Raw genomic sequence first — 25,632 nt, forward strand, 5'->3', positions numbered from 1 at the left:
ATCCCTTAAGAAAGGGCTAAACCAGCCCTGACTAGCCCCGTGACTTTGGGTGGTCACCTCGCCTGCCTGGGCATCCATTCATGCCACTAAAAATAAGAATTGGCTATGGCAGCTAACATTCTTGCAACCTCTGACATTTCAGAAACCTACATAGTGAAGCACAGAAAATGATCTAAATGAAGTCTTGCCAGGTAAGACAGCTTGAGAGGCCAGAAATGTGCTGGATAAAGACCCAGAGTGGCTCTCCAGCACACGAAGACCCTGGACCCAGCCATGGCTACCAACTCTTTTGTGGGTAAGGACACAGCCACTGCAAGAATCAGAGCGGGCTCATCTCCCTTGGGAGCCCTGGCCACCACACCCCTTGGCAGGTCTGAGCTACAAAGCACCCGGGGCCCCAGGAGCTGAGACCCACCCTGGCCACTCGTCCTGAGACGGCAAACGGCACATGTTCACCCAAGGATCCCATGTCACCACCATCCCAGGTTCCCCGGAGAGGGCTCTGCATCTCCCTAGCCCCATGATGATTCCTCTCATCACATCAGAGGCTCCAGTTCTGACCCCAAGCACACCGGCCCCTTCCCTCCACATGCCCCAGGCCAGGGAGCCACGGCCCACCCACCTCCCTTTGAATGGCAGCACTATTCCTTTACCCTGGCTCATCTTCCATGCCTCCTCTTCCTCGCTTGCCAAATCTTCAATTGCCCAGAGAAATGTGTCTCCCTTCACCCTTTCTTCCCACTTCCACTGTGCTCCCCACTCGCCTCCCAGACCTGCTTCAGCCTCTTTCCAGGGCTGCATTCTCCCCAAACCACAAACTCTCCCTGTCCAACTCCCCTCTAAAGTACAACCTGAACCATGCACTCTTGCCCTCAAAAGATCTCCTCTTACAGCGATATTACACAGACCTCCACCGCCAGCATCTGAGGCCGTAATGGGTTACATTTTCTGCCTTCTCCCCCACCTGCCCCAGGGAGGACTCTGCACTTGGATCACCAGGAAGACTCCGTGTGCCCAGACACACCCTGCACACTCCCGCTTCCAGGACTTTGCTTCTGCATTTCCCCCTGCAGCAATGTCGGGGCTCCAGAGCCGCCTTCATGAAGGCCCCATGGGCTCACCCCGCCCCGACATCCCCAACTTTTCCTCCTCCCCAGACCCTCTCCCCACTCCTGACTCTCAACCTGCACTTCTCCATGCTCCTTTATTTTATTCTCCTTAGATTTGTGTGCTTGCCTTACACACTACCCACCCCTCCATCCTGCACAAATGACAAGCTCCCAGTGATGAGGCCAGCACCTTCCTCATCGCTGGATCCCCACACCCTGCAGACAGAGGCACTTAAGACCTATCTGTTCCCTCAAGTGACACTGAACAACCCGTTCTCTGAAGGGAGAAGACAGGGGCGGGCTGCCAAGGTGGGCCGTGGAGGGCCTTGGCGCTGGCTGCTGCATCGGAAGCCGGCATCACCCACTCCGGGGACAGGTCTCCTCTGTCCAGTGCAGCTTGATTGTACGTTTATGAGTCATGGTCACGAGGCCCACAGCAGCTTAATGAGGGACATTCTTTATACACACACTCACACACACGCACAGACATACAGATACATCCCAAACAGGCAAGCCATTTCCCGCCTAGAGAACAGATTTAAGTCTCCAGGAGACAGGCGGGGAGAGGGGCAGAGATGTTCAGGCCCAAATCTTACCTTGGCTTGCCCTCTCTGGGGATTTATGACCTCCCTTCTCCATTTCCTCCTGCCTGGAGCAGGGGTGAGGTGGGGAGTGCTCTAAGAAGCAGAGGAGAGAGGCAGGAAGACAGGGTGGGAAGTGAGGGGTGGGCTATTTGTGTCTCAGGCCCTATAAATGTTTCCAACTCTGTTCACCTGCAGGCCAAGAGCCTGGGCCATCTGATACAGATTCCAGGTACTAGAGGCCAGCCAAACCTGTCTTCTCAGTGCCAACCCCATTCTTCTCCCCTGAGGGTGGCAGGTAGCTCAGGGTGGCAGTGGGGGTCAATGGGCCATACCCTCCTCAGATCCTGCATTCGTTTCCTGGGGCTCTGCTCTAACAAAGCGCCACAAACCGAGGGCTCACCAACAGAAATTACTGTCTCATAGTCCTGAGCCCAGAACTCCAAAATCAAGGTGTCAGCCCAGGGTTCCTCCAGACTGTGAGGGAGAATCTCTTTCAGGCCTCCCTCCTAGCTTCAGGTAACCGTGGCATTCCTGGGTTTGTAGATGGCATTTTCTGTGTCTTCAGGCCATCTTCCTCCAATGAATGTCTATCTCTTGGTCCAAATTTCCCCCCCTTTTTTTTTAATAAGGAAACCAGTCATATTGGGTTAGGGTCCTCCCTAATGGCTTCATCTAACTTGACCTTATTTCCAAATGAGGTCATAGGTACTGAGTTAGAACTTCAGCATCTTTTTGGAAAATACAACTCAACATATAACAGAACCCACAGGTGGGAGCTGTTGAAGGTATTTTATTGTCCCTACCAAAATAATAATAACTATAAAAGAACTGACCCTCATGGGCTTACCATGTGCCACATACTATCATTAGCATGGATAACACCGCTATGAAGTTACTTTTATTATTTCTCCTTTCTGATGAGAAAGCTGAGGCTCTGAGAGGTTAAGGAACTTACCCAAGATCTTACAGCTGATGCATGACAAAGCCAGAATTACAACCTAGGCAGTCCTTAGCTACTGCACTACAATAATCATATCCTGTGATGTGAGCATGTCACTATGACACCGACTCCTAAATCCAGGGCCTGGGTGTGGTCCACACTGGCCATTGGCCTGAACTATGGAAAGAGTTCCCACTGGGCAACTGCCCCCTGCTCTCAGACTCAAACTGCCACCCAAGAGTGGGCACGAGTCTACAGTGGGCGATGTCTTGGTAGGGGGCGTTCTGAGTGGGCAAGTGGAGAGCAGCGGGCAGGGGGTGCACAGGGCAGATGGAGCCTGCTGAGTCCCTTTGTGGGACCTCCTTACCTACTCTGGGATGAGCACAAGATCATACCACATCAAACCCAACTGCTATGCTATCGTGGAAGAGACTTATTGATTTGTCCAGAGGCTTTGTATTTAATGGGGGAAGACTGTGCGAGGGAGATGTGAGTATGAAAAACCTGAAAGCCGTTGCCTTCAAGCCCCATGGCCACCCCTCGTGCACTAACCACAGCTCTGGCCTGGAGCCAGGCCCTCAAATGTTGGCCTTCTCCATAATTATGTGTGCTTGTTGGTGTTGTTGCTGTTATTATTACTGTTGTAGTAATCATATTACTTGATGTTTCTTCCCTGGCCACTCCAGAGACAGCACAGACATTAGCTCATAATAATGCAGTCTTGCCTGGGAGGCAGAACTGTGTGCAGGCACGGGGACTGCCAGCTTCCTCCTGGGCAGAAAAGGGCCCTCAAAGGGTTCTGCTCAGCTCCTAATATGGCCACACTTTCTCCCCTTCTCTCAGCAAAGTGGCACCAAAGCTGAGACAAGATTTAGATGAGTAGCTAAAGCAGACGGAAGTTAAAACACACAAGACCAGGAAAAAACATTTAATTGACTGAACTCCTCCTCTCGGCCTATCCGTGGCATTTCCATGACCAGCGGGGAAGGTCAGAGTGCTTTACACAGATTAGTGCACAAATCCTGAGCCACGGCTGTGGAGTAGATAGCAACAGCCCATGTGGTCAGATGCGGACCCTGAGGGTCAGGCATTGTGGTCACTCTTCCAAAGTAACTTGTATACAGGTAGGTGGCAGAGGTGGGTTTCAAATCCAGAGCTGCCTGTCTGTAAAGCCCAAGCACCTGCCATTAAGCCACACAGCAACAGAGTCATAACTACAGGTCAAAGGCAGTGAGCTCAGCTCATGATTGGGGGAGCTGCAAACCCCCCTCTCCTGTAGCCCCTACCAGGATGACCAGACCATATGACAATGGTTTCCCTGCCAGACCCTCCGGCAGCAAGCTTGAACCCCTTCTCAATGAGCGCCCCCTCATGCTACTGAGAGCCCTTAGAAGCCATCGTACTCCAGAAGAGTCCAAGGGCTGTGGCCATTCCAGGAGAGAGACAAGCAAATAAATTAATGAGACAGTCCCTTCTCAAGTAGGGGAGAAAGATACAGACACACATAGATCACAGTATGACAGGAGTCTGGCATAATCTGGATACACAGAGCAGAGAGGACCTCCCAAATGTCCCTCCCGGGGAGAAGCACCAGGGTTGAGTTCGAGGACACGGAGAGGACAGGACAGTTACCAGGGCTGCCCCAGCCTTGGGCTCAGGAGTAGATCATGTGAGGCAGCAGCTCAAGAGGGCACTTAGTCTTGCCCACCAGAGGCACCAGGCCAGCCCCCTCCCCGACTGCCCACCCATCCCACACCTGCACCCACCTCCCTCACTCACACCCTGAGCTTAGCACAAACACTTAGTGCTCAATTGCTATCATACTTGTGAAATCCTGGCCACTCCCTACCCTGCCTGTAAAACCCATCCCTACCCCACCACCGAGGAGAAAGGAAAGCAGAGGGAAGCTTCTGTAAGGGGATGTAATTCTTGGCTCTGACTTCCTACAGAAAGGTGAGAAATTTCTCCTCGTCCAGCATCCCTGGCTACAGCTGTGGAGCCTCCAGCATTCCATCCTCTTTCCAGATTTTCCAGGTACTAAGGACTGGGTACCTTTGTGTCCCACAACCAGAAACTGGGTCCTGTAGTGGGGAAGAAGAAGTCTGATTCCATCCTCAGGGAGCTCCCAGTCTGATGGGGATGCTAACATCTCCTGTCCTCAGGGAGTTCCCAATCTGGTGGGGACAGACTCAGCCCCTGACCTCAGGGAGCTTCTAGTCTGATAGGAGAGGCATGGTCATTGTCCTCAGGAGCTCCAAGTCTTGATAGGGGAGATGCAGCCCGTGCCCTCAGCTCCCAGTCTGATGGAAGGGGCAAGCCCCCTGCTCTTAGGGAGTTCCCTGATGCCATCCTGAGAAGGGCTGGCACTGGGTCCCAAGGCAGAAAAGTCCCCAGCTGGCAGTCCCTCTGCAGTAAGTATCCAGTCTCAGGAAGGCAGTGTCTTCTTGAGGCAGAGAAGGGCCCAGGGGAATGAGGAAATTAGATGCCACATGCCCTACGAAGGGAAGGGTGGGGCTGGCCAGCTGGGTGCGAGAAAACAGGGAGCTAGCCCAGGACTCGGGCCTGGTCACCATCACTTATGGGCCCTGATGTCCCTGATGTCCTCACTCCCTGCTGTGGCAGGAGCGTCATTCCCATTTCTCACAGGTGTAAGCCAAGGCCCAGGACAAGGCCCAGACAAACTCAGGCAGAAGGTCCCTGCTGTTCGTTCTGTTCTCCCCTTGGCTCCCCCGGAGCCATGGAGGGAAACATGGCTGGGGCCCCAGGCTCAGAGCAGATAGGCTGGTCCCGAAACAAAGAGACTGGAAGCAAGGGTGGGGATTATTGCATGGTGCTCTAGGTGTCCTTGTACCACAGGCAGTGCCCTGCACCTAGGACAGGCTCACAGGTGTGTGTGGTTTGGGGCTCCGTTCTGCTGCTAGCAACCTGCTGTCAGAGGGATCAAATGGTAGACACCTGTGTGCACACCGCCCCTCAATTCCAGCCTGTTCCTTCTGATGCACTTTGTTATCAGGTGGTGGGCCTGAAGACTGTTCATCTCACCAGCACAGCCCAGCATCGTCCCCACCAGGCCACGAGCTCTCTGAAGGCAGGTGCCAAGTTTCCCTCCTCTGGAAGTTGGGGGCTTGGTGGAGCTGGACAGAGAAGTCCTAGCAAGGGGGCCCTTAGTCCTCCCAGGCCCCCTGCTTATCTCTCTGGAAAGATGGTTCAGGCAAGACCCACAGTCTTCTCCCACATGAGCCCTTCCTGGGACTGAACACCCCTGAAGGCGAGAGAATAGGAACAGAGATGCTTTGGTGGGTGGAAGGCATTTCTGGGGAATGATGAGCTTAGGGAGGCCCCTGCCTCCCATCAGCCCTTCCTCTACCCCAACCCAGCGACCATCCTTTTGATCCTTTCCCCCTTCTGCACACCATGTTCCACCTGGTGGGTGCAGGTTAGCTTTTCCAGTGGGCTCTGGGTTGGAGGGCATGTGTACGTGCACGCACATGCATGTCTGTGTGTGTGTGCCCATCTGTCCTGGGGAGCAATAATAGTTAATAAATAAGTGAATGGCAAAAATAGCCTCAAAGGAGCTGACAGGCAGAAGGCCAGAGCAGCCGGGCATGGGGCCAGCACCCTGAAATGCCAAATGTTAATTTAGCCAAAAAGAAAAAAGGTCCATTTCAAGACCGCCTCCATTAGCCAGGGTCAGGGTCTGTTGTGGTTTCTGGTGCTGGCACAGCCCCTCCCCAGGCATCCTGAGTGCAGCCCAGGCACAGGGGGCCCCTTGCACAGTGTTAGGGTAGCAGGACTGGAGGGAAGGGGCCCAGTCTGGGGCACACGAGTCTATGAACAGGCAGGAAGCCGGCAGGCCACTTCCCAGCAGTCCTCCAACAGTCCACCCAGCTGGCCAGCCCTGCGTCCCCCCCCCCCTGCCCCCCCTGCAAGGTCTAACCAGCTGGGGGAATGTTCTGGACTTCATCACCAATCTCTTGCCCAGAAATGGGCCCTACCCCACCTGGACACTCACTTAGGGGCAAGGGATGTGATTCAATGTCCTGGCTGTCACTCGCCCTCAGGCCAGATCCTTCGAGTGTCTCATTTGGCTTCTCTCAGGGCTTCTCCCCTACAGTCCTCACCAACCCGGAGCACTCTCCACGCTGAGGCCTCTGCTGGCCCGTGGGCGGTTTTGTTGTCCTTTGCTGCATGAGTACATGTCTTAATGAAGTTACAGAAAGAAGCACATCTGGGAGAAGCAGATGTGTGTCCCTCTCTTCCCCAGTGGCTTCTACTCTTTAAAAACCACTCTCAGTTTATTTACCGGCCTCTCTAGAACAGTCCTCAGAGGGATGCGAGTCACAGTCCTGACCTCCTTGCAGTCTCCCTCAGCTACAGTCACCTCTGAATTCAGGGGGACCTGGCTCAGCCCACGCCCCAGTTCACACTCACCCAGGAAGTCCTGTGCCAGCTCCCAGGCTGGTCCCAGTCAGTTCTGGAGGCTGCCTTGCTCCTAGTGGATCTGCACTAGGCATTTGGTGGCCACCAGACAGAAAAAGGATGGGGCAAGGGTGCGATAAAAACCAGGACCCAGGGCCTAGCCCTCCCTCCACTTAGCCTTCCTTTTGGAGGTAACGCAATTTTCTTCTACCCTGTTTACTACCATCCAAACACACAGGCATGTGGCAGAAACACTGGGCTCTCCTGTAATGTGTGGGAATTTACAAGTGCAAACGACACACAGCCAGGACAGACCACAGATCATTCGTTCAGGGCATTTTCCTTGGCAGTCCCTGTGCAAAGTGCTTTGTATATATCATCACATACAGTGTTCAACACAACCCTCAGGGGTAACCATTCTTACTATATTCCATCTTCTGCAAAACAGGCTCAGAAAGAGCGAGAAACCTGCTAAGGAGACACAGCTGGGGCACGGCAGAGTTGGGATTTGAACAGTGGAGGCATAGGACACACAGTCGTGAGCATGACGAGGTCCCGCCTCGGGAAGTGGACACTCTCAGCGGGCGGGGGGAGGCAGGCAATGAACAAGGAGGTTCACTCTGCACTCTGTCAGGTGGCCTCTGAGAAAGAACAGTAGGTAGAAGGTGGCATATAGGGCCTGCGAAGCACCAGGAGCTCTGCTGGGGGTCCGGGTGGCCAGGATACCGGGCCCCAGAGAAGAGTAAAGTTCTCTGAGGCATGAGGTCTCTGGGCACCTGACAGGGCTGGCTGGGAGCTTCCAGAGGGAGGAGAGGCTAGGAGGTTGAATGTTTGGGTACCTAACATCCGGATAAAGGCTGAGCCCTAGGGATTTGAAGGGAAGAGACTGACATGGGATATTTAAAGCCCAAGAAAAGGTAAAGAGGAGGGCCCCTGGGATCCATCCCAGGTCTCCCCGGGAAGGAGGTGATATCTCATTCCCCAGAGACTAGAGAACTGGTGTCCTGGGTAGAGAACATGAGGGAACCAGTTTGGCACCACTGGTAACCAAGGCAAGAAGAAACTAATAGGTAAATGCCCAGATGCTGCCTGTGACCCTCCCCATCTTGTCTGAAGGCCCTGACCCTCAGCTACCCCCTGTCTTCAGTCTCACAGACATGACAGGGTGGCAGGGTCCCCACTCACCTCCCACTCGTCCTCTCCCTGGAGGCGCTTCCCTTCAGCTCCACACACCAATATTAACACCACCTTTCTTAACACACACAGGGCCACATCCACTTCCTCTCCTGCATGTGAACCTTCCAGGGATCCCCACTGCCTCAAGAAAAAAAAAAAAAAACAACTTGGCCCAGAAGTCTATATTCTTCCCAACCTAGTCCCACCTAATAGCCAGCCTCCCCTCTGCTGCAAGCATTCCCCATTCCCACCAGGAAGAAGCTGGCATGCGCCGTCTCTGCTGCTAAAACTGCTGGCGCCCTACTGGGCCCTTGGGGGTGTGAGTTCCTGACCGTCTGCCTGGACTTGACAAGTAAGAGCCCAGACTTGGGACCAGGTTGCCGTGTTCATCGGTTCAGCCTGGTCTAACCTATATCTCAATGTGCCCATCTGCAAAATGGGCGGAACAACGTCAGCGCTTATGTCGTAGTCCTGCTGTGGGGATTAAGTGAGTTAACACAACTCAAGTGCTTAGAAAGAGCCTGGTGCTCCAGACACGCTATTTACAGGTCTCCTCTCAGAGGCAGGGTCTGCGGCTTACTCATCCTGGTTCCCAGGGCCTAACACATGGGAGATACTTGCTGAACGGTCCCCCAAACATCTAACACCAGAACCCAGGCAAAGAGAGAGGTGACGCTGACAAAAATAAAGCCAAGTTATGGATGATGATGAATTTTGGTTTAGGACATGCTGAGTTCAAGGAGGTGGAAGGAGACTGACCAGGAGGACTGGCAGACAGGGACCCGTGACAGAGGGTAAAGCAGGAAAGAAATGTCTGAGAACTGTACACTATTTGCTGAGTGACTTTTAGTCCCCCCACCCAGGGCTGTATCATTTCTTTGTCCCCAGAGTCACCAAATTACTTTAACAGCAGAGAGAACTACCTTCCTCCAAGACCACCCGAGGGATGGGGCTGGCTAACGTGGGGGGAACAAGTGGGAGACGGCAGGGTGGCATGCTCTACCTGTGTGTGGCCAGCCTGGTAGCTTCTCAGCTCCTGGGAAACGCAAGGCTCCCAGCCTCTGCACTCTACTGGGAAGAGCATGACCCACCCCACCCCACAACCACACCAGCACCCAACTCCAATGGGTCCTCCCAAGCTCACATGCTCGCAGCCACTGTCCTGCTCCCTCCAGGCACAAGCTGTGCCTATTAGGCTAATGACAAGGGTGTGGGGGGGTGGAGACCCAGTGGAAGTCTCAGAGTTGGCAGATCTCCATCGCCTGTGGTAAATGAGTAAGCGCCCCCCACCCCCATCATTCCAGGGCCAGCCTGGTGTGGGGAGGGGGCCGTCATAGCACAGGGGCCACATACTCTCTTCCTGTCCACAGTGGAACCTAAAGAGGACCTTAGGGGAAGTGGGGTGGGGCAGTCCACATCTTTTTGTTCCCTTAAGAGAAACCAGGTCTGTTCTTTAAATCTGGATTTAAGGTGATTTCCCTTTTACTTCCAGGAGAAGATATCAAGCAAAAGTAACGAAAGAAAAAAAAAAAAGACTGCAGGAGAATGCAGGCTGGAACCTGTCCTACAGAGGTAGACACAGCCTCACCTGGATGCCATTGCTTCTCCCAAGGAGAAGCCAAGAGCAGTCACCCCCATAAGCTGTCACCAGCCCCCTCCACCCCAGGATCAAAGCAGAGAATGACACCACTTCAGACCCAGCAGGAGTTCCCCATAGAGAACTGTTTGCCAGTGAAATCTCCCCAGAGGCCTCAGAGGGAGAGGGTTTAAACCCATCCTGCAGAAGGCAGGTGGGAAATAGGCAGGGGCAACAGCACCCCACATGGGGAAGATCTCATATGGTGACTAACTGGCTTTTCTAGGCCATTGTCACCAATGCCGGAGAAATATTCCACTTTAAAAATAAATGTAAAGCAAAATCCAAAATTAACTCTCCCCAGATAACCCCTTTCCAAAAAAGACCACATCGTAATCCACATGTGGCCATTCGCATACAGTTTAACCCAAGGACATCTCTCTGTCCTGGATTGGGATACTTCCCAGGCCTCCACCCCACACATCTGGCACTTTGCAATCTTCTCAGTCCTCCCATGGACCCCAATTTCATGTCTTTCTCTAGGTGCCCCCAGGGCACGAGGGCTGCCACAGAATCCTTGTGCTTCTCACCCCAATCTAAAGGTGCTCGAAAACAAGTAACTTCAAGGTGTCCTTGCCACACCGACTGATAACAATAAATGCATACAGGGAGTCACTAGCGATATCATTCCTTGCTTTTCACGAACTTAAGAGTCAAAGAAAAAGTAACAGTAGTTAACAGAGCTGGACTAACATTGCTATTTACCTGCTGTGTAACTTGGAGCAAATTCATTCATTCACCCATCTAACAAATATTTATTGAGCACCTACTACTGACAATGTTCTCATTTACATTCTAGTTGGAGGGACTCAAAAATGATAATAAACACTGCTGAGGGTGTTAAGGCCGCATGTTGGCACAATTTCCACCCATTCAGAAGGCAATTACCAGGTACAAAGAGAGAAAAGAGTTAACACCCATCAAAAGGCACTTGTTTGTAGCAAGCAGGTCCGCAGAATGTTGAGTGAGATTCACTGCCCTGCTAAGATGGCTCAGTCGAGCACATGGAGTAGTAATCATCATCTAAAATATTCTTGCAGTTATTCTAGCACTGTGCTAAGCCATTTATCGAGCCGTGTTTGGGGCTAATTGCTGGTGATAAGAGCAACATAAATATACCGAGCCACAGCCTTGCCTGACAAGATTTTATATACCAACCACCAACCAAGTTCTCTTCCCATTACACGCCTGCAATAATTTTTAGTGGCCATCACTCTTTACTGAATCACCACAATAAACCCTTTCGATATAAACAACTCGCCTTTCAATATAGCCATAAATCAGACTCAGTGTCATCCCCATGATCCCTGTGCTGATGGAGGGAGACTCGGGGCAGTAGTTCTGAGCCCTGGAGCATGTCAGACGCACCAGGAGGATTACAAGATGCGGATGCCCTGCACCACCACCCCCCCCGCCCACCCTCCCTTCCCCCAGATAAGCCTGGGTACCAGAGTTATGTAAAAAGTCCTAGATGTGTCTTCACTTCCCACATATTAAGCTCTGTTGGGTTACTTGAGGTTAACCCACCCAGAGAGCTGAAGTCTTAGCCCTGGGAGTTTGAGGTGAAACAAGGAACTGACACACGCACTGTAATGCACGGCAACAGCTATAAGAAGTTTACAACGTGTTACGGGAACTGCTGTTTCATGGGGCTGCTCTCAAAGGAATGAAGAATAATTTTTGGAATTTGTGTAGTTATCCATGCCCATATTTATTACCCTTACAGTTATACTTGCTTCCTGGTGAGTCTCTGGGGTCTTCCCCACACGTTACAGCTGGAAAGGAAGAGTGAGGAAGGCTCAGGAAGCAGGAAAAGACACCAGAGGAAAGATAAGAAGACGCACGGGGATCAAGGATGGGGTCAGGGGGCAAATGGGTGCAGGGGCCCCACCTGACATCACCAGAGAGACCAGTGGGAAATCCAAGAGAGGGAAGAGGGTACAGATGAAAAGCAGTGTTTCCTAAGGCCACGACTACAGGCACATGGTCCCCTGCCAGTGGAGGACAAGCCCGTCCCGGTCCAGGGAGAGAGCACCATGAGGGACTCCTCTTGGCCAAGTCAGAAATCCCTGTGGGACCTGAGAATGGGAACTGTCTGCCTTCTTCCCACGATGCTGGGCAAGTAGGAATCGGAAAGTCAATAGCAGTCAGTAAGTATTCAGGTATTAAAACAGACCCCTGCCTTCAGAAAGCTGACTGTCAAGTAGAAAGATAGGCGAACACGCCCAGACACATTGCAAACCAGCATAAGTGTTATAGAGAAAAAGAAGAGGATGCTTCTAATTTAGATTCACAGGGTCCAGTGTTGCAAAGGCAGGGCCCCTGGAGGGGCACAAGCCTGCCCTGCTCACTGGGGTTCAGCTCTGGCACCGCTCCTTTGGCAGCCTCCTCAGCTGAGATGTCAAGGCCAAGGTACTGCCTGCCGGTAGTACTGAGAGCCAGTCCGGGGCGGACGGGTCCCTCCCGTGCAGCAGGGTGAATGAAATGTTTACAGGAAAAGGGACTTAGCCAGAGGAAGGCTGGGGACTTGGCTAAGCAAATAAGTACCTTTCCCATCCTTCAAAAGAAGATGTAAAAATAAAATCTTGAAAATCCTGGGGTGCCCGGGTGGCTCAGTCAGTTAAGCCACCTGGCTCTTGATCTCAGCTCAGGTCATGATCCCAGGATCATAAGTTCCAGCCCCGTGATGCTGGGCGTGAAGCCTACTTTAAAATAAATAAATAAACAAGGGTGCGTGGGTGGCTCAGTCAGTTAAGTGTCTGAGTCTTGATTTTGAGCCGGGTCGTGATCTCATGGTTCATGGGATCGAACCCCGAGTCAGGCTCTGCGCTGACAGCACAGAGTCTGCTTGGGATTCTCTCTCCCTCTCTCTCTGCCCCTTCCTCTCTCTCTCTCAATAAATAAAGATTTAAAATAAAATAAAATAAAATCTTGAAAGTCCACTTAGCAAAAAGTGGCACTTAGGAAGGAGTTAACATTTTTCTTTAGTCTTCTTGACAGGAGGGACAGGGAGAGAAGCGAATGTGAAGCAGGACGTCCGGGGTACTTTGAAAGGTGTTGATGGTTGTGAGGAGCTGGGCTTTGAAGATACACGCTAGTAAGCGCTAACCTGCGCATCTACTAGATGCTCCTCTCCAGAAAGACCCTGGGTCTGACCTCCAGGGCGTATGTACCAAGAAGTGACCCTGATGTGTCCCCAGCGCCTCCTCCCTCCTCTCCACTGTTCCACTGACGCCACCAGGATAGTGGATACAAGGCAGCCTCACCCCCGAGCTGTGCTACTCACACATCCATAACCACTCAGGAGCTTTTCGTTGGTAAACACCTGATCCCAGCCACCCCCTGAACACTTCAGGGCCGCCTTCCTTCACAGCATTGCAGGCTCAGGAAATGACAACTCACTGAATGCCCATCTGAGCCAGACACCATGAAGGAAGGACAAGCCATCACAAAGAAAACACCACGCATTCCAAAATCAAACCAAGACAACCGCGTGAGAACAGCTGTGCCTTCTCTAGCTTCTGCACGCACCACCAAGTAGATGCAGGGCCGGGTCCAATTGAGAAAAGAGCACTGGATTTGGAGTCAGAGATCCAAATTTATATCGCAACTCCTAAGCTAACTAACTAGCTGTGTAACCTGAATGAGGTCACTTAACCTCTCTGAACCCCTACTTCCCCCTCTCCAACACAATCACAGGTCTGTAACTATGAGTGCATTACCTTGTTTTGGCCACCGAACATCAGATCCCGTCAATCAGGAATCTATTATCCCCAGGTAACAGAAAGGAAACACTGGGAGAGGCAGAGCAGCTCAGCCAGGATCATATAACCAGGGTTTTCCCCTGGGCCTCTGGACCCCAAAGCTCACGTCTGCCCCATCCTAACCCATCACCGCCTTGGAACCCTCATGAGCAGCAAAGGAGATCACACATGGTAAAGTCCTTTGTTATCTATCAAATGCTGATCAAACGGAAAAGCAAGTCTTTTGGCCAGTGTTTGAGCCCACTGTCTAGGAAACAGAAAGCCATACGTTTTTAAGAAGTAAAAATTTTAAAAATAGTTATAGAGATAGATAGAAGTGTATATCATATATAAATTACATGTATATTTCTATAGCTATATTTTAAAATTTTTTATATTCCACGTCATTCCTCTACTCCAGCAACCACTCTACTTGTGACAAATGTTATCAGATAAGAGTGAGGGACCCAGGCAGGACTAGGTTCTGAGCCTGCCATGCAGTCCTGCACCTGATGCATTTTTGCCCCAGTAAGCAGCCCCTCTCCCTCCCTGGTGTTCAAGTCAAACCTAGGTTAGATTCCCTGCTTCTCATCTCTCAATGTGGATTCCTCATGGGAAAAGATCCTGAGACAAAGATTTGAGGAGAAGTGGTTTTACATGAGAGGTAACCCCGAGAAACACTAGAAGGGAATGGAGAAGACAGCTGAGGAAGGGAAATAAACCCAGAGAAAAGGAAAGCTATCAAGCCCATTCCCACCGTGGGCAACTAGAGCTGACTGTTTCCTGGGACAAGGAGCCAATGGAGAACACACGTTTCAGAGCTGGAATATTCATCCACCAGCACACAATAATCATTGGCTGAGGGCTGCTCTGGAGGTGGAAACCCCCAACACTTCTGACCTGCCCCACGGGCCAGCAGAGAGGCTCAGGGCCGGAGAAAGCCCTCAGGTCCTGACAGCTGGCAAGGGTGGAGAGGTACATGCCCAGGGAATATGGGCAGGCACTGAACCATCTGCTATGCTCACTAGCTGTGTGACATTGAGGACATTACTTACCTTCTCTTATTTCCTTTTCTGAGCCTTGAAATGGGGATAAGAATGTCTTTCTCACAGGGATAATATTATAATTCAATGAGGTCATGTATGTAGGGGATGAGCTCAGTGTCAGGCATGCAGTAAACACTCAGTACAAACTCATAGTTTATAATCAATAATCTTTAAGGGCTTCCTCCTCTGGGAGAGTTGAAGTGGGGGAAGGAAACAAAGAAAATTTGGAGAAGGATGATCTGGAATGACCCACTGCTAACTCCCCTGTGGGCACCAATGCAATCAGTGCCTTAAGTGAAAGGTCTGGAAAGACATTCGATGGACCCCTGACCCTCCAAAGGTCGTTATTTAGGAGTCCAACCTGATCCAATGTCTAATGACAGCAAAAGGCCCTAAAAGAAACTAAAACTAGATTAAAAGAGGCGTCTCCCTGGTGCCTTCCATCATTTCATTTCATAAAGGATTTCAGACCCAGATGGGGAATGAGACTTTAAAACAGGCAGCCAGCCAGTGCGGGCTGAGAAACCTTCTTGAGGGAGGAAAGGCCCCAAATAAATGCCCCTGTCTAGATTACTTTACCCAAGCCTATCCCAGAGGCCCATCCCTAAGAAATTTCTAGGCTGCTCCCAGCCCCCTGAAGCAGTGTAGCCTAAAGTGAGTTCCAACAAACAATAATGACCCTTGTTATGCTCCTTAACGAACAGATTCAGGGGTCAAACATGCTTGATAAAGGATTCACGCAATATCCTCCTCTTGGCAAATTTTAGTGCCCATTAACATGTTCAAAGCTTTAAAGTCCTACAGTAAAGAATTCTGTTTAAGCCAGTATTTCCAGAGCTCATCTGACACAGAAGCAAATGTGTGTAGGTGAAACATCTATTGGCTAATGGCAGCCCTGGGTGCTGGGACCCAGGCTGGGTTATCTTTGAACTTCCATGGCCTCGCACAGTGCCTGGTATACAGTAGGCACCTAATAAATGGTTGCTCTCCAAATGAATGGGGAGAAGGCTGAAAGAATGACTTAATAATGGCTTTTAGATCTGTGAAGTGATATAGTATCGGCAGTGCCAGGCGACAGCTCTCTGTTTCCAAGAAGGCACACGTTTTAAATTGCAGCAGGAGGGATTTTGGAAGCCCTGCTCAGAGTTTAGGATTGCAATCCACCAAAATAGGCTTCCAAGCCAAGCTGCATCGCTTCCTTCTGTGGAGGTGTTGGTCTAGCACTTCGGCACAGCAGAGTCTGTGTGCAGTCGTCCACCCACCCCACCACCCATTCATTCATTCGTTCATTCATTCATTCAAACCCTCACTGAGCACCTACTATGTTCTGGGCACTGAGGTCCCTGAGGTCTCTGAGGACCCCTTCCAAAAGCCAACTGGGACCGCAGTGAGCTGTGGGATCAAGCCTCGAGACTCCTAAGGGGAAGGGAGAGGGGACCACCCAAGTGTGAGGTCAGGAAGCCTCAAGCCCAGAAGCAACAGCTCATAACCCACTCAGAGCAAGGAGGAGGTGGGAGGATTTCACCCTGACACATGAGGCTGGCCTGAAGAATAAAGCCACTACTGTATCCCCTGTTTGTTTGTCTTTCCCCCTTTTCTGGTAACTACATCCCATTGTTCCCAGAGAGCATCCCTGCCCCCACCTCCAGGCCTGTCCTCATACTCAGAGCTCCGATCTCTTCTTGCTTCCCTGAAGCCCTATTCCTCCTCCTTCAAATCATCTCCTAGTTCCCTACCTCTTGCTATGTTGCCCCACCCCCTTGATCTCCTCGTTCTCCACATTCTGTACATCCACTCTGGACCAGGAGTGTCCTCAGTGTTTTTCGTATCCACTAGCAGAGAAAGGAATGAATAAACCAGGACTCAAATCAAGGTCCATCTTTCTGCTGACCACCCCCCCCCCCACACACACACACACCAGCCTGCTTTGCCTCAAACTGGAGGCAGGGGATGGGGAAGTTTGGGAAGAGAATATGAGTCTGGGTTTGGGGCATTCCTCCCACCCTGTTTCACCATTACTCATCGCCTTCCAGATCTGCATCCTCACACCAGCACATACTCCCAGCCCCTCCTGAATGTCTCCCAATGGCTCATCAGGTCTGTAACGGTTTCGTTTCTTGCAAACAGAGCCTGAGACGGACGGGACGACAGAACACCCTAACAGACTTTAGGAGATAGTCACGCTGATGCAAGGCACGAAACCACAACATCCTTGGGTTGAGGGTGACCTGGGCAGATTTCTTGGCCAATGTTCCCAAGCCTGGGAGTTGGTCAAGATCACCTGAAGAACTTTGAAACCTAGATCCAAGCTGTTTAAAAAACAGATCCATTCTTGGACCCCACCCCGGACCTCTGAAAGCAGAATCATTTCCTCAGTAACAAGCTTAGCTGAGGCCATCCAGTCTCTACGTGAAAACCTCCACTTACACAGCTGCCTACCCCGGGAGACGTGTGGTTTGATGGCTGCAACCCCAAAAGCTAGAAAGGTATCTCCTACCTGGAGCTGAAATGTGTCTATTGTTTCCACCCATTTGTCACAGCCTTGCCCTTGCGAGCAACTAAAAAGAAATTCAGTCTCTCTTATAATGTCTGGCCACAGGGGTCCCAGCAACAATGTCTTGCCCAGCTGCTTTCTTACCCTGCTACAGCCTGCTCTCCTCCCAGCTAAATATCCCCTAGCCTTTCAAATGTTCTCTCAGAAGTCAAGGTTTCCAGTCCCCTTACCAAGCTGGTCACACTCCTCTGAATTCTGGAATCAACCACAGTATTTCAGAGGGGACCTGAATCTTCCTATGAACTGGGCATGCCCATCGACATACCCAAACAGCCTACTGGTGTTTTCCAACAGCCAGCCTCAAAATGCGGGTTCACCTGGGGTGCACAGTCCATTAACCAGAAATCCTGATTTCGCTTGCAACATTGTATGTAAAGAGAGATCTTCCCTGTCCTCCATCTGGACATTGCCTTGAGAAAAGCTGGGGGGGGGGGGGGCGGGGGAGAAGGAAGGCTTTCCAATTATCTCCATGAAGTTTTGAGTCTGGGTGAAAAAAATCATGCTGAGCCTGCCCTCTGTTAGCTAGCCATCCCCACCTGATAAGCACAGACGGAAGAAGGATATGCTAAAACATAACTTATGTAACAGCACCAAAGGATTTATGGGTACAATCATGTCAGAGTTCCTGGAGCCAACTATTTCCAATCCCAACACAGGCTGCCCCTCCTGGGAAGTAACAGGCCAGGAGCTGGACTCCCCCCACACACAAGACAGGTACAGTTAACTGAGGCACCAGGCAGGCATCATGGACAGGAAGTCTCCCACAAAGAGGCTGGTACAGTCACAGGAGTCTCCCACCTGGCCTTACCCAACACTCACATTCTGTCTCTGGCTGGGACCAAAGTGGGAGCCCCAGCCACACCACTTAGGAGAAAAAAGGCCTGGCCCAGCATGGGCCACGGCCCTGCTTCTGCTACCGGCTGCACCTTCTCACAGAGTGACTTGTGGCCAGGGCCCATCAGCATAGGAAAGCCTTTTACACGGATTTTTAAAACTCTTCCATGAGGTTGAGCAGGTTCCTGTGATGGGGTTTAATACGTCATCTGTGTCCTCTTTATAGACAAACATGAGCATGCTGTTCCATGTTCCACAGCACACGGACCTCCTTCTCTTGCTCTAGATCAAAACTTAGATTGAATTATTAACACTGAACATTCCCACAAACACAGAAGCTGGTCGTTTTGCTCCTCGACTGGGTCTGTGCCCTTCCTGAAGTCCTCTCCGTAGGAATCGAGGCATCCCTGGGATCTGGAAGATGACCCCCTGCCCAGAAGCCCTGCTTGACCCCACCCCCAGAGGCTTCTGTCCCCACCCCCGAAACAGCCCTGCCCTGTTGCACAGAGGAGGCAACATAATTGAAAATAATTAGCAAATATAGTTGGCAAAAAAACATTAGACTTTAGGAAGACAAGCAGACCCTACTGGGCTCCAAACTCAGAGCCAACCCCCCACCCTGGGGTTCACTAAGGCCAGATTTCTCCTGTCCAGAAATGTGGGTGACAGGGGGGAATTGGTGGCAACTCCCAGCCACTGCGGTGGAAGTGTGTCCTCCTCCACAGCACCCCAGCGAGCAGGCAGGGAGTGGCTGTAGGCAGCGCACATGGGCCAGCTATAGTGACCCACAACACAGGCCTCTGGGCCAAGCTCCAGAGCAAGGAGGTGGCTTTGCAATGGGGCTCACTGGGCAGCTGAGTGAGTGGGCAGTAGGAAGAGTTCTTGAAAGGGAAGGATCGGATTCCTGTATTTCAGGGGAGCTGACCACTCAAGTCGAGCCCTCAGCCTCATTATGGAAAGTGGGGGGGGGGGTGTGCATCCAGGGTACCTCCCTGAGGAGCCAGACGTCAAGGTCAGAAGGGTGATTAAGGCCCAGAATCAGAAAGGCAAATGGCCACGGAAGCCAGCCACCAGCCAAGAATAAACAGGACAGAGCTGCAATGATCTCCTTTCAAAGTCAACACAAAGGCTTCCTTAGGTCCACCTCCTCCATTGCCCTGGTCAGCCCAAGCCACAGACACACACACACACACACAGACACACAGACACACACACACACACACACACAGACACACACACACACACACACACACGTGTGTGTGTGTGTGTGTCTGTGTGTGTGTGCGTGAGCAGACATGCATGCACATGCACAGCAGTCAGTTCGTGGTCTGTATCCCCATCCCCCTCCTTCCCCAGCCTCCTAGCTACAGACGCTCGCACGTGCACAGTCACAGAACATCACCCACACAGCGCCTGTGCCTTTCTGATCTCTGAAGCAACTGGTGACAGTTACAGGTTCAAACAGTCACAAAGGAAGAAATGCAAGAGATCACTGAGTTTCTCCAAAAGGTTTAGGGGGAAGAGAGGAAGGAGCTGAAACTCCGCTGGGGAGGAGGGTGGGTCATCCCACACTGTGACAGCAACTTCTAACAGCTCTCCCAAGCTCACAGGGACCCACATGGGGTCAGAATCTTCTCCTCTGAAACCATGGCAGGCAGGCTTAATGTGGTTGCAGAATAATAATACCCCACATTTGAACAGGACTCTCTACTTTTCAAAGAGCTCTTCCATCCATTATCACCTCCCGGAGTAACACTGGGCAGTGGAGATGCTCATCCCCTCAGTCAGATAACCCCACAGGGCCCAAAGATATTTTCTCCAAAATAATCTTTAATAGTTTAGCATATGTAATGGTTGTGTGAGCGTGCTTGTTTGTGTGTGTGTGCGTGCAGAGGCTTTATGTAGCAGAGTGGGATACAATCAAACAAAAATGGGGTTGCCATGGCAACAGGCTCCGGCATCATTGCAGCCTATTAACACAAGTGAGGAATGTGTTTGGCAGATGCGAGTGTTATTTATGGTATGGGTGTAGCAGAGGGACTTCTAACAGGCCAAGAAGGAGAAAAAAACAACCCTGTGACGCTCCTACTGTACCCCACAAAGGAGACAACGGTGAAACAAGAGCACAGGAGAAGCTGCAAACAGGCAATAAGAGATGGGGAAGCAGAACAAGGAGGCAGGCAGAGGAGAGGAGAAAGGTGGGCAGAGAGCAACAGGGGACTGGCAGGGGCAGAAGGAGAAAGGAAGAGGAAGGGCTGAAGGAGAAGGGAGAGGAAGAAGAGGGGGAGAGGGACGGATACCGAGGGAAGAGCTAGAGCCAAAGATGTAGGAAGGGAAGAAACATCATCCCCCAAAGGGGGATGACCTCTTGGTTATCTCTTGAATAAAAACCATCAGGAGGCACCAGTTCAGAAACCAAATATTTCTCCTCATAACTGGAGCAAAGGGCAGAACCCCAAACACAAGAGGGGCTGGGGAAGAATAAAATACCCAGGTCGGATGATGATGTTGAGGAGTTGAGCTGTGGGAGTGAGGGGGCCAGCCTTGCAGGAGGAGAAGCAAAGAAATGCCAACACAGTTTACCCAGGGCCTATTATGTGTCCAAGGCACCACGGAGGGGGGGATTTCCAAAGCCCCAACATTAGAAACCATGCACTGCTGTTCCATTTCCCTGGACATGTGTCTTTATCAAAGAAAAGAACAAGGCATCTAATGCAAGCCATCCTCAAACACCTGCTGCTCTGGGGTAATCTGAGGCAGAGGTTAATGCTGCACTGTCCCACTAATATTTCCCAACCATCCCTCAGGGTTTGGTCAAGAAATAAAAATTCTATATCAGACATAATCAGAAAGGTAAATCATACACACAAAAAATACAGTTTTCTCTGAAACCAAAAGTCCCTTGTCCTGGACCATTCCTAACAAGCTTTGCTGTCCTCAACAGAGAAAAGTGTAAGAAGTTAAGTGTAAATCCACCCAGAAGCTTACAGCCAAGTCTAAAGACCACAATGGGGAAAAGCAGCATGGGATGGGAGGTGGTAAAGGTAGGGAGAGAAGGGAGAGAGGTTTGCCTGAGAAAGAAGTCAGTCACTCTGCTGTTGCCACAGCATTTTCATGCGAAGATGGGGTTGGAACTCCCGAGGCCCAGCACTCCTTTCCTGGGATCTGACTCCAGTCTCATGAACCCATGCATCCAGGATTGCCTAGGGCTGGTTCAGAAAAATAGCCCAAATGATCCTGGAAATCTCTGCTTCTCCATGTGGATGACATGCCCTTCCCTCTGTAGAAAAACTACACCCATCCGAGCAACCTGCGTCCCATCCAAGCCAGGACCAACGCCCAAAGATACAACATCCATGATAGCTTGGGTCCTCAAGTCAGAAGGAGTTGGAGGTTTTATAAGCACTAACAATAGTAGTTAACATATATATATATATATATATATATATATATATATATATATATTCAGGTATATCTCCAGCTCCCAAATCCCCAGCCTCAGACAACTGGCAGGGTTATCATTTCTCCTCCTTGAGACTGGGCAAGGAGGTATATATATATATAGATATATATATAGATAGATAGATAGATATAGATATATCTATATATATATCTATATATATATATGTGTGTGTGTGTACACACACACACATACCTGTATATGTATATGTATATATACATGTATATATACATGTATATGTATATGTATGCATATATATATCACTACCTCTCAGTAGGTTCCTCTCTCAAGTTCAAAGCTGATCTCTGAAGATTTTTTTCCTTCTGATCCCAGATCATAAAAACTTCAACTAAGCTTCAACTACCCCTCCTACTCCACTTACTGGAACACCACCAAGTTGGCAAGCAGTTATTAAATCCCTACTAAGTATCCTGAAATGTCCTAGACAAGGGAGAGAGGGTAGAAAAGGAAAAACATACACAGGATTCCTGCATCCAAGGAGCTTACGTTGGATGGGGAGCAAAACCAATGGGCACTGGAAAGTAAGGAAGTGCTCCACTCTGTGGTTCTGACTCTGTCGTTAACCATGCGGTAGGGGGAGAGGCCAGGGTGCCTGGAATGGAAGGAGGAGCCCCTGAGCAGGAGGTGAGGGATGAGGCTTGGCACAGAGGTTGCAACTGGAAGGGGCATACACATTTCTTTCATTTTCGAGAAAATATCTTGGGGCTCAAAGAGGTTGCAGATCCCCTTCCTTTCAGTCGCAGAGTACTTTGGAGGTAGAGCTAGAGCCCAGCTCCCTGAAGCCCATACTGTGCTATTCCCTGTGGGAGAGTATCACACCCAGGAAGCTGGGGGCACAGGAAAACCCGTCAAGGAAGAGGCAGTACTCAACATGATCAAAGTCTGAGAAAAGGCATGAGAAGTGGGGAGAAGAAGGAAAGGCAGTGCCAACGGAGTATGGTTAAAGGTTCTCTCAGAGGACACAGACACCCAGAGAGAGGTATGGGGTGCAGAGCAGGGTCCACGGTCGAGAGACTAGCCTGCATCAAGGGGCCCTTGACTCTCACAGCCAAGCTGCACTAAAACAACTAGGCTCAGCAGGGGTCAATGGATGAAGCCCCTGGAGCTCCACACAAGGCAACTGCTACTGGGAGGCGTGCATGTCAGAGGGGCTAGTCTCACCACCGGTCAGGAGAGCAAGCACACCTCTCTCCCAGAAGCCTTCAGTGGAGTCACCAGTTAACCAGGCAGAGGTTTTACTTCCTCCAGAGCCCACCATTCTGAGCTCATGGAACCAGTCTCAGCAGTATAAAAAGCACCGCCCCGCCACAAGCAATAACAAGGAACACCCAAGGGAAGGGGTCATGCCACCCAGCACTAGCTTTCCGCTCAGGCCAGAACACCACCACACACAGAGGTTCCTTCCTACCTTTGCTAAAGGCAGCTTTTTTGGCTTTAGGGCACTTTTGTAAACAAAGCAAACTTGTCAGTCCTCCCACAAGTTCAGGTATATCTCCAGCTCCCAAATCCCCAGCCTCAGACAACTGGCAGGGTTATCATTTCTCCTCCTTAAGACTGGGCAAGGGGCACCCAGGGGCTCCCCTCCCCAACCCTCTATCCAGGAATCCTTAACAAACCAGGATGGAGAGGTTGCTGCAGGGTCCAAGCCACCTTTATGAGGAGCCTTTTCTACACAGGGACAAGGAAAGGAACGGGGACCTTTCCATAGAATTTTCTCCTCCAACTCTCCTTCCTCACTTGCATCCTCACAATGATGGCTACATGTCTTCTAGGGGCCAGAAACATTACAAATAATACAAGGACATCTTTTTTGTAAATGAACACGCTGGGGCTCAGAAAGGGTTAAAAGGCTCTGAAGACACCCCACAGCTGGCACAGCCGTGTCTCTCTGGCTCTTTTCACCACTTTAAAGGTGATGAGTTACTTCTCTTTGGCGTCAGGCCAAGGCCTGCCCACCCCACGATCTAGTCCCTGCGACCAGGTGGGCTCCTACCTGCTTGAGCAGGAACTGGTCCTGGGCGTTGGTGCGCAGGGCGATGGCCAGGTGGAGGGCAGACAGCAGCACCCCACTGAGTACCGCGGCCCGCATGCGCACAGGCAGCAACGTGTAGATGGTGTAGATGAAGAACACGGTCCACCAGATGCCCTCCGAGGCGCTGCGCGGCTGGGGCAGCAGCAGGCCCACCACCTGGACAGCCAGCACCACGGCGATGAGCGCGTAGCAGGCCAGGCCCATGTGGTCCTGGTGGAAGGCGGCACGGTTACAGAGCACAGCCATGACAAGGATGACACCCACCGCGGCCGCCAGCACTGCCAGGTAGGGCAGCTGGAGCGGGGGCCGCGCCGCGTGGAAGGCCAACATGACGAGGCACACGAGCACCAGCACGGCCATAAGCATAGTGAGGCTGCTCTGGTTCAGACGGAAGAAGTAGCGCTGGTACAGCCGCTCCAGTTTGTCCGACGGGAACTTCTTGGAGCGGAATATCTGCAGCAGCGCCAGGCAGCAGGCGCCCAGCGACAGCACTGAGCCGGGCCCCGCGCCTGAGCCGGCCGAGCTGCTGCCATCCCCTGACCCTTCGTCGCCCTCGACGGCACCGGCACCGGCCTCCAGCTCGTCCGCCGCGCGGCCCTTGCCGCGCCGCTCCTCCAGGCCCAGCTCCACCGAGCGAGGGCGCACCTCGGTCCCGCCCGCTGCGGCCGCAGCCGCGGCCGAGCCGCCACCGCCGCCCCCAGGGGGCGCCCGGGTGCTGCCCCCGCCGGCCGCGCCCCGCCGCTGCCGGCGGCTGCCGCGACCGCAGTCGTCGCCGCCGCGCTCCTGCCAAGCAGATTTGGAGCGGAAGCTGAAGCCGAAGCCCCCCGCCAGAGGGTCGTCACCACTCAGCGGAGGATCGTCGTCGTCGTCGTTGCGCCAACGATTAGCCAGGCGCTGCTGCTGCTGCTGCGGGGTCACCGCCCCCCCGGGTTTCTTGGTGCAGCTGCGGGTCGAACCCCCGGGGGCGTGGGGGTAGCCATTGGCGCGGGAATCGGCCTCCCCCCACGCCGAGCGATGTTCCGGGCCTCCCCGGGACGCCGGCGCCGCCGCTGTCTGCGCCGCGTAGCCCGGGGGGCTTACGCTTTTGGAGCCGGACATCCCCCCCTCGGCTTCGTCGTCTTCTTCCTCCTCCCCCGGGGGCCGGGCCGGGGGTCTCCAAGGGGACGGCGGACGGCCGAGCAGGGGGACCAGGCTGGGGTCACACGTCGAGGGCGGGCCGGGGCCCTGCGCAGCAGCGGGACATCTTGGCACCCCCGTCCTGAGCGGAGAAGCAGGGCAGCAGGAGGACAAGCGGGGAGGCAGGCACAGCCCCGAGGTGAGAAGTGGCTGAGAATCCGCGTCTGGAGTCCCAGGTCCGAGATGGAGTTGGCTCCGAGCTGGGGCAGCTGGGTCTGCTTGAGTGGCTGCGCCGCGCGCAGAGGGACGTCCGGACTCCTGGTTCGCGTCGAGCTCGACGAGGACCGGAGTTGCGGACGAGGCGGGACGGAGAGGTGTCCTTGCGGGCGGCGCCTCTCCGGGGCTGGCAATGCCGGGGCGCGGCGTTCGCAGATTCTGCCTAAGCGGGGCCCAGCGGCACACGCGGCGAGGCGGCGGCTAGGGCGGCGAGGCTGGGGTCCCGGCGTGGAGACCGAGCGGGCACCCTTTCCTCGCGGCGGACTAGGAGCGACTGGGAGGTGTGGGCGCCAGGCAGCATTATTTTCTTACGAGGGGTGGGGAGGTGGGATGGGGGGTGGAGAGGACGGGGGAGGGGGCGGCGGGCGGAGCAACAGCGCCGGGGCCCTGGGGGGTGGGTCCTAGAGCCCAGGGGGGCCGTCGCCCGCATCCCCCACCTCCCGCGGAGAGAGTGGGAGCGAGGCCCCCGCGAAAGCCGAGCCGAGCTTTCAGCGCGTCCGCGCAGGGGGCGGGGGCGAGGACCGGCTCCTGCGGCGCGGCCCTTCCCCTCTCGCCTCCCCCTTCCCCCCAAACGGAGCGGGGCTGGCCGGGACCCGCTGGCCCAGGAGGGCTGCCTCGCCGACTCCGCAAGCCCTAGGCTCCTCGCCGCCGGCTGCGGGCCCACCGCGGCCGGGCGCAGAAGGACC

The 25,632-nt window shown here is 52.8% G+C and overlaps 1 protein-coding gene and 1 long non-coding RNA gene across 7 annotated transcripts in view; one reads left to right on the top strand and one right to left on the bottom strand.

Moving 5' to 3' along the window:
- The window catches only part of ADCY5 (adenylate cyclase 5), a 148,357-nt gene extending 123,004 nt beyond the window's left edge, over positions 1-25,353 (bottom strand). The window contains exon 1 of the mRNA XM_019839852.3: positions 23,516-25,353. Coding sequence (XP_019695411.2) covers positions 23,516-24,652 — 1,137 coding nt within the window. The 5' untranslated portion in view covers positions 24,653-25,353. The remainder of the gene's footprint in view (positions 1-23,515) is intronic.
- On the top strand, positions 2,794-10,479 carry LOC102900198. Of its 6 annotated transcripts, none has more exons than XR_002162467.3 (5): positions 2,794-3,122; positions 4,583-4,667; positions 7,501-7,604; positions 8,319-8,580; positions 9,721-10,479. It is a non-coding gene; the product is annotated as an uncharacterized LOC102900198 (long non-coding RNA). The 6 variants fall into 6 exon arrangements; XR_002162470.3 differs by having other exon boundaries at positions 8,483-8,580; XR_002162469.3 differs by having other exon boundaries at positions 7,501-7,590.
- Positions 25,354-25,632: the final 279 nt, after the last annotated feature.

The sequence above is a fragment of the Felis catus genome, chromosome C2, assembly GCF_018350175.1.
Source record: "Felis catus isolate Fca126 chromosome C2, F.catus_Fca126_mat1.0, whole genome shotgun sequence".
NCBI lineage: Eukaryota > Metazoa > Chordata > Mammalia > Carnivora > Felidae > Felis > Felis catus.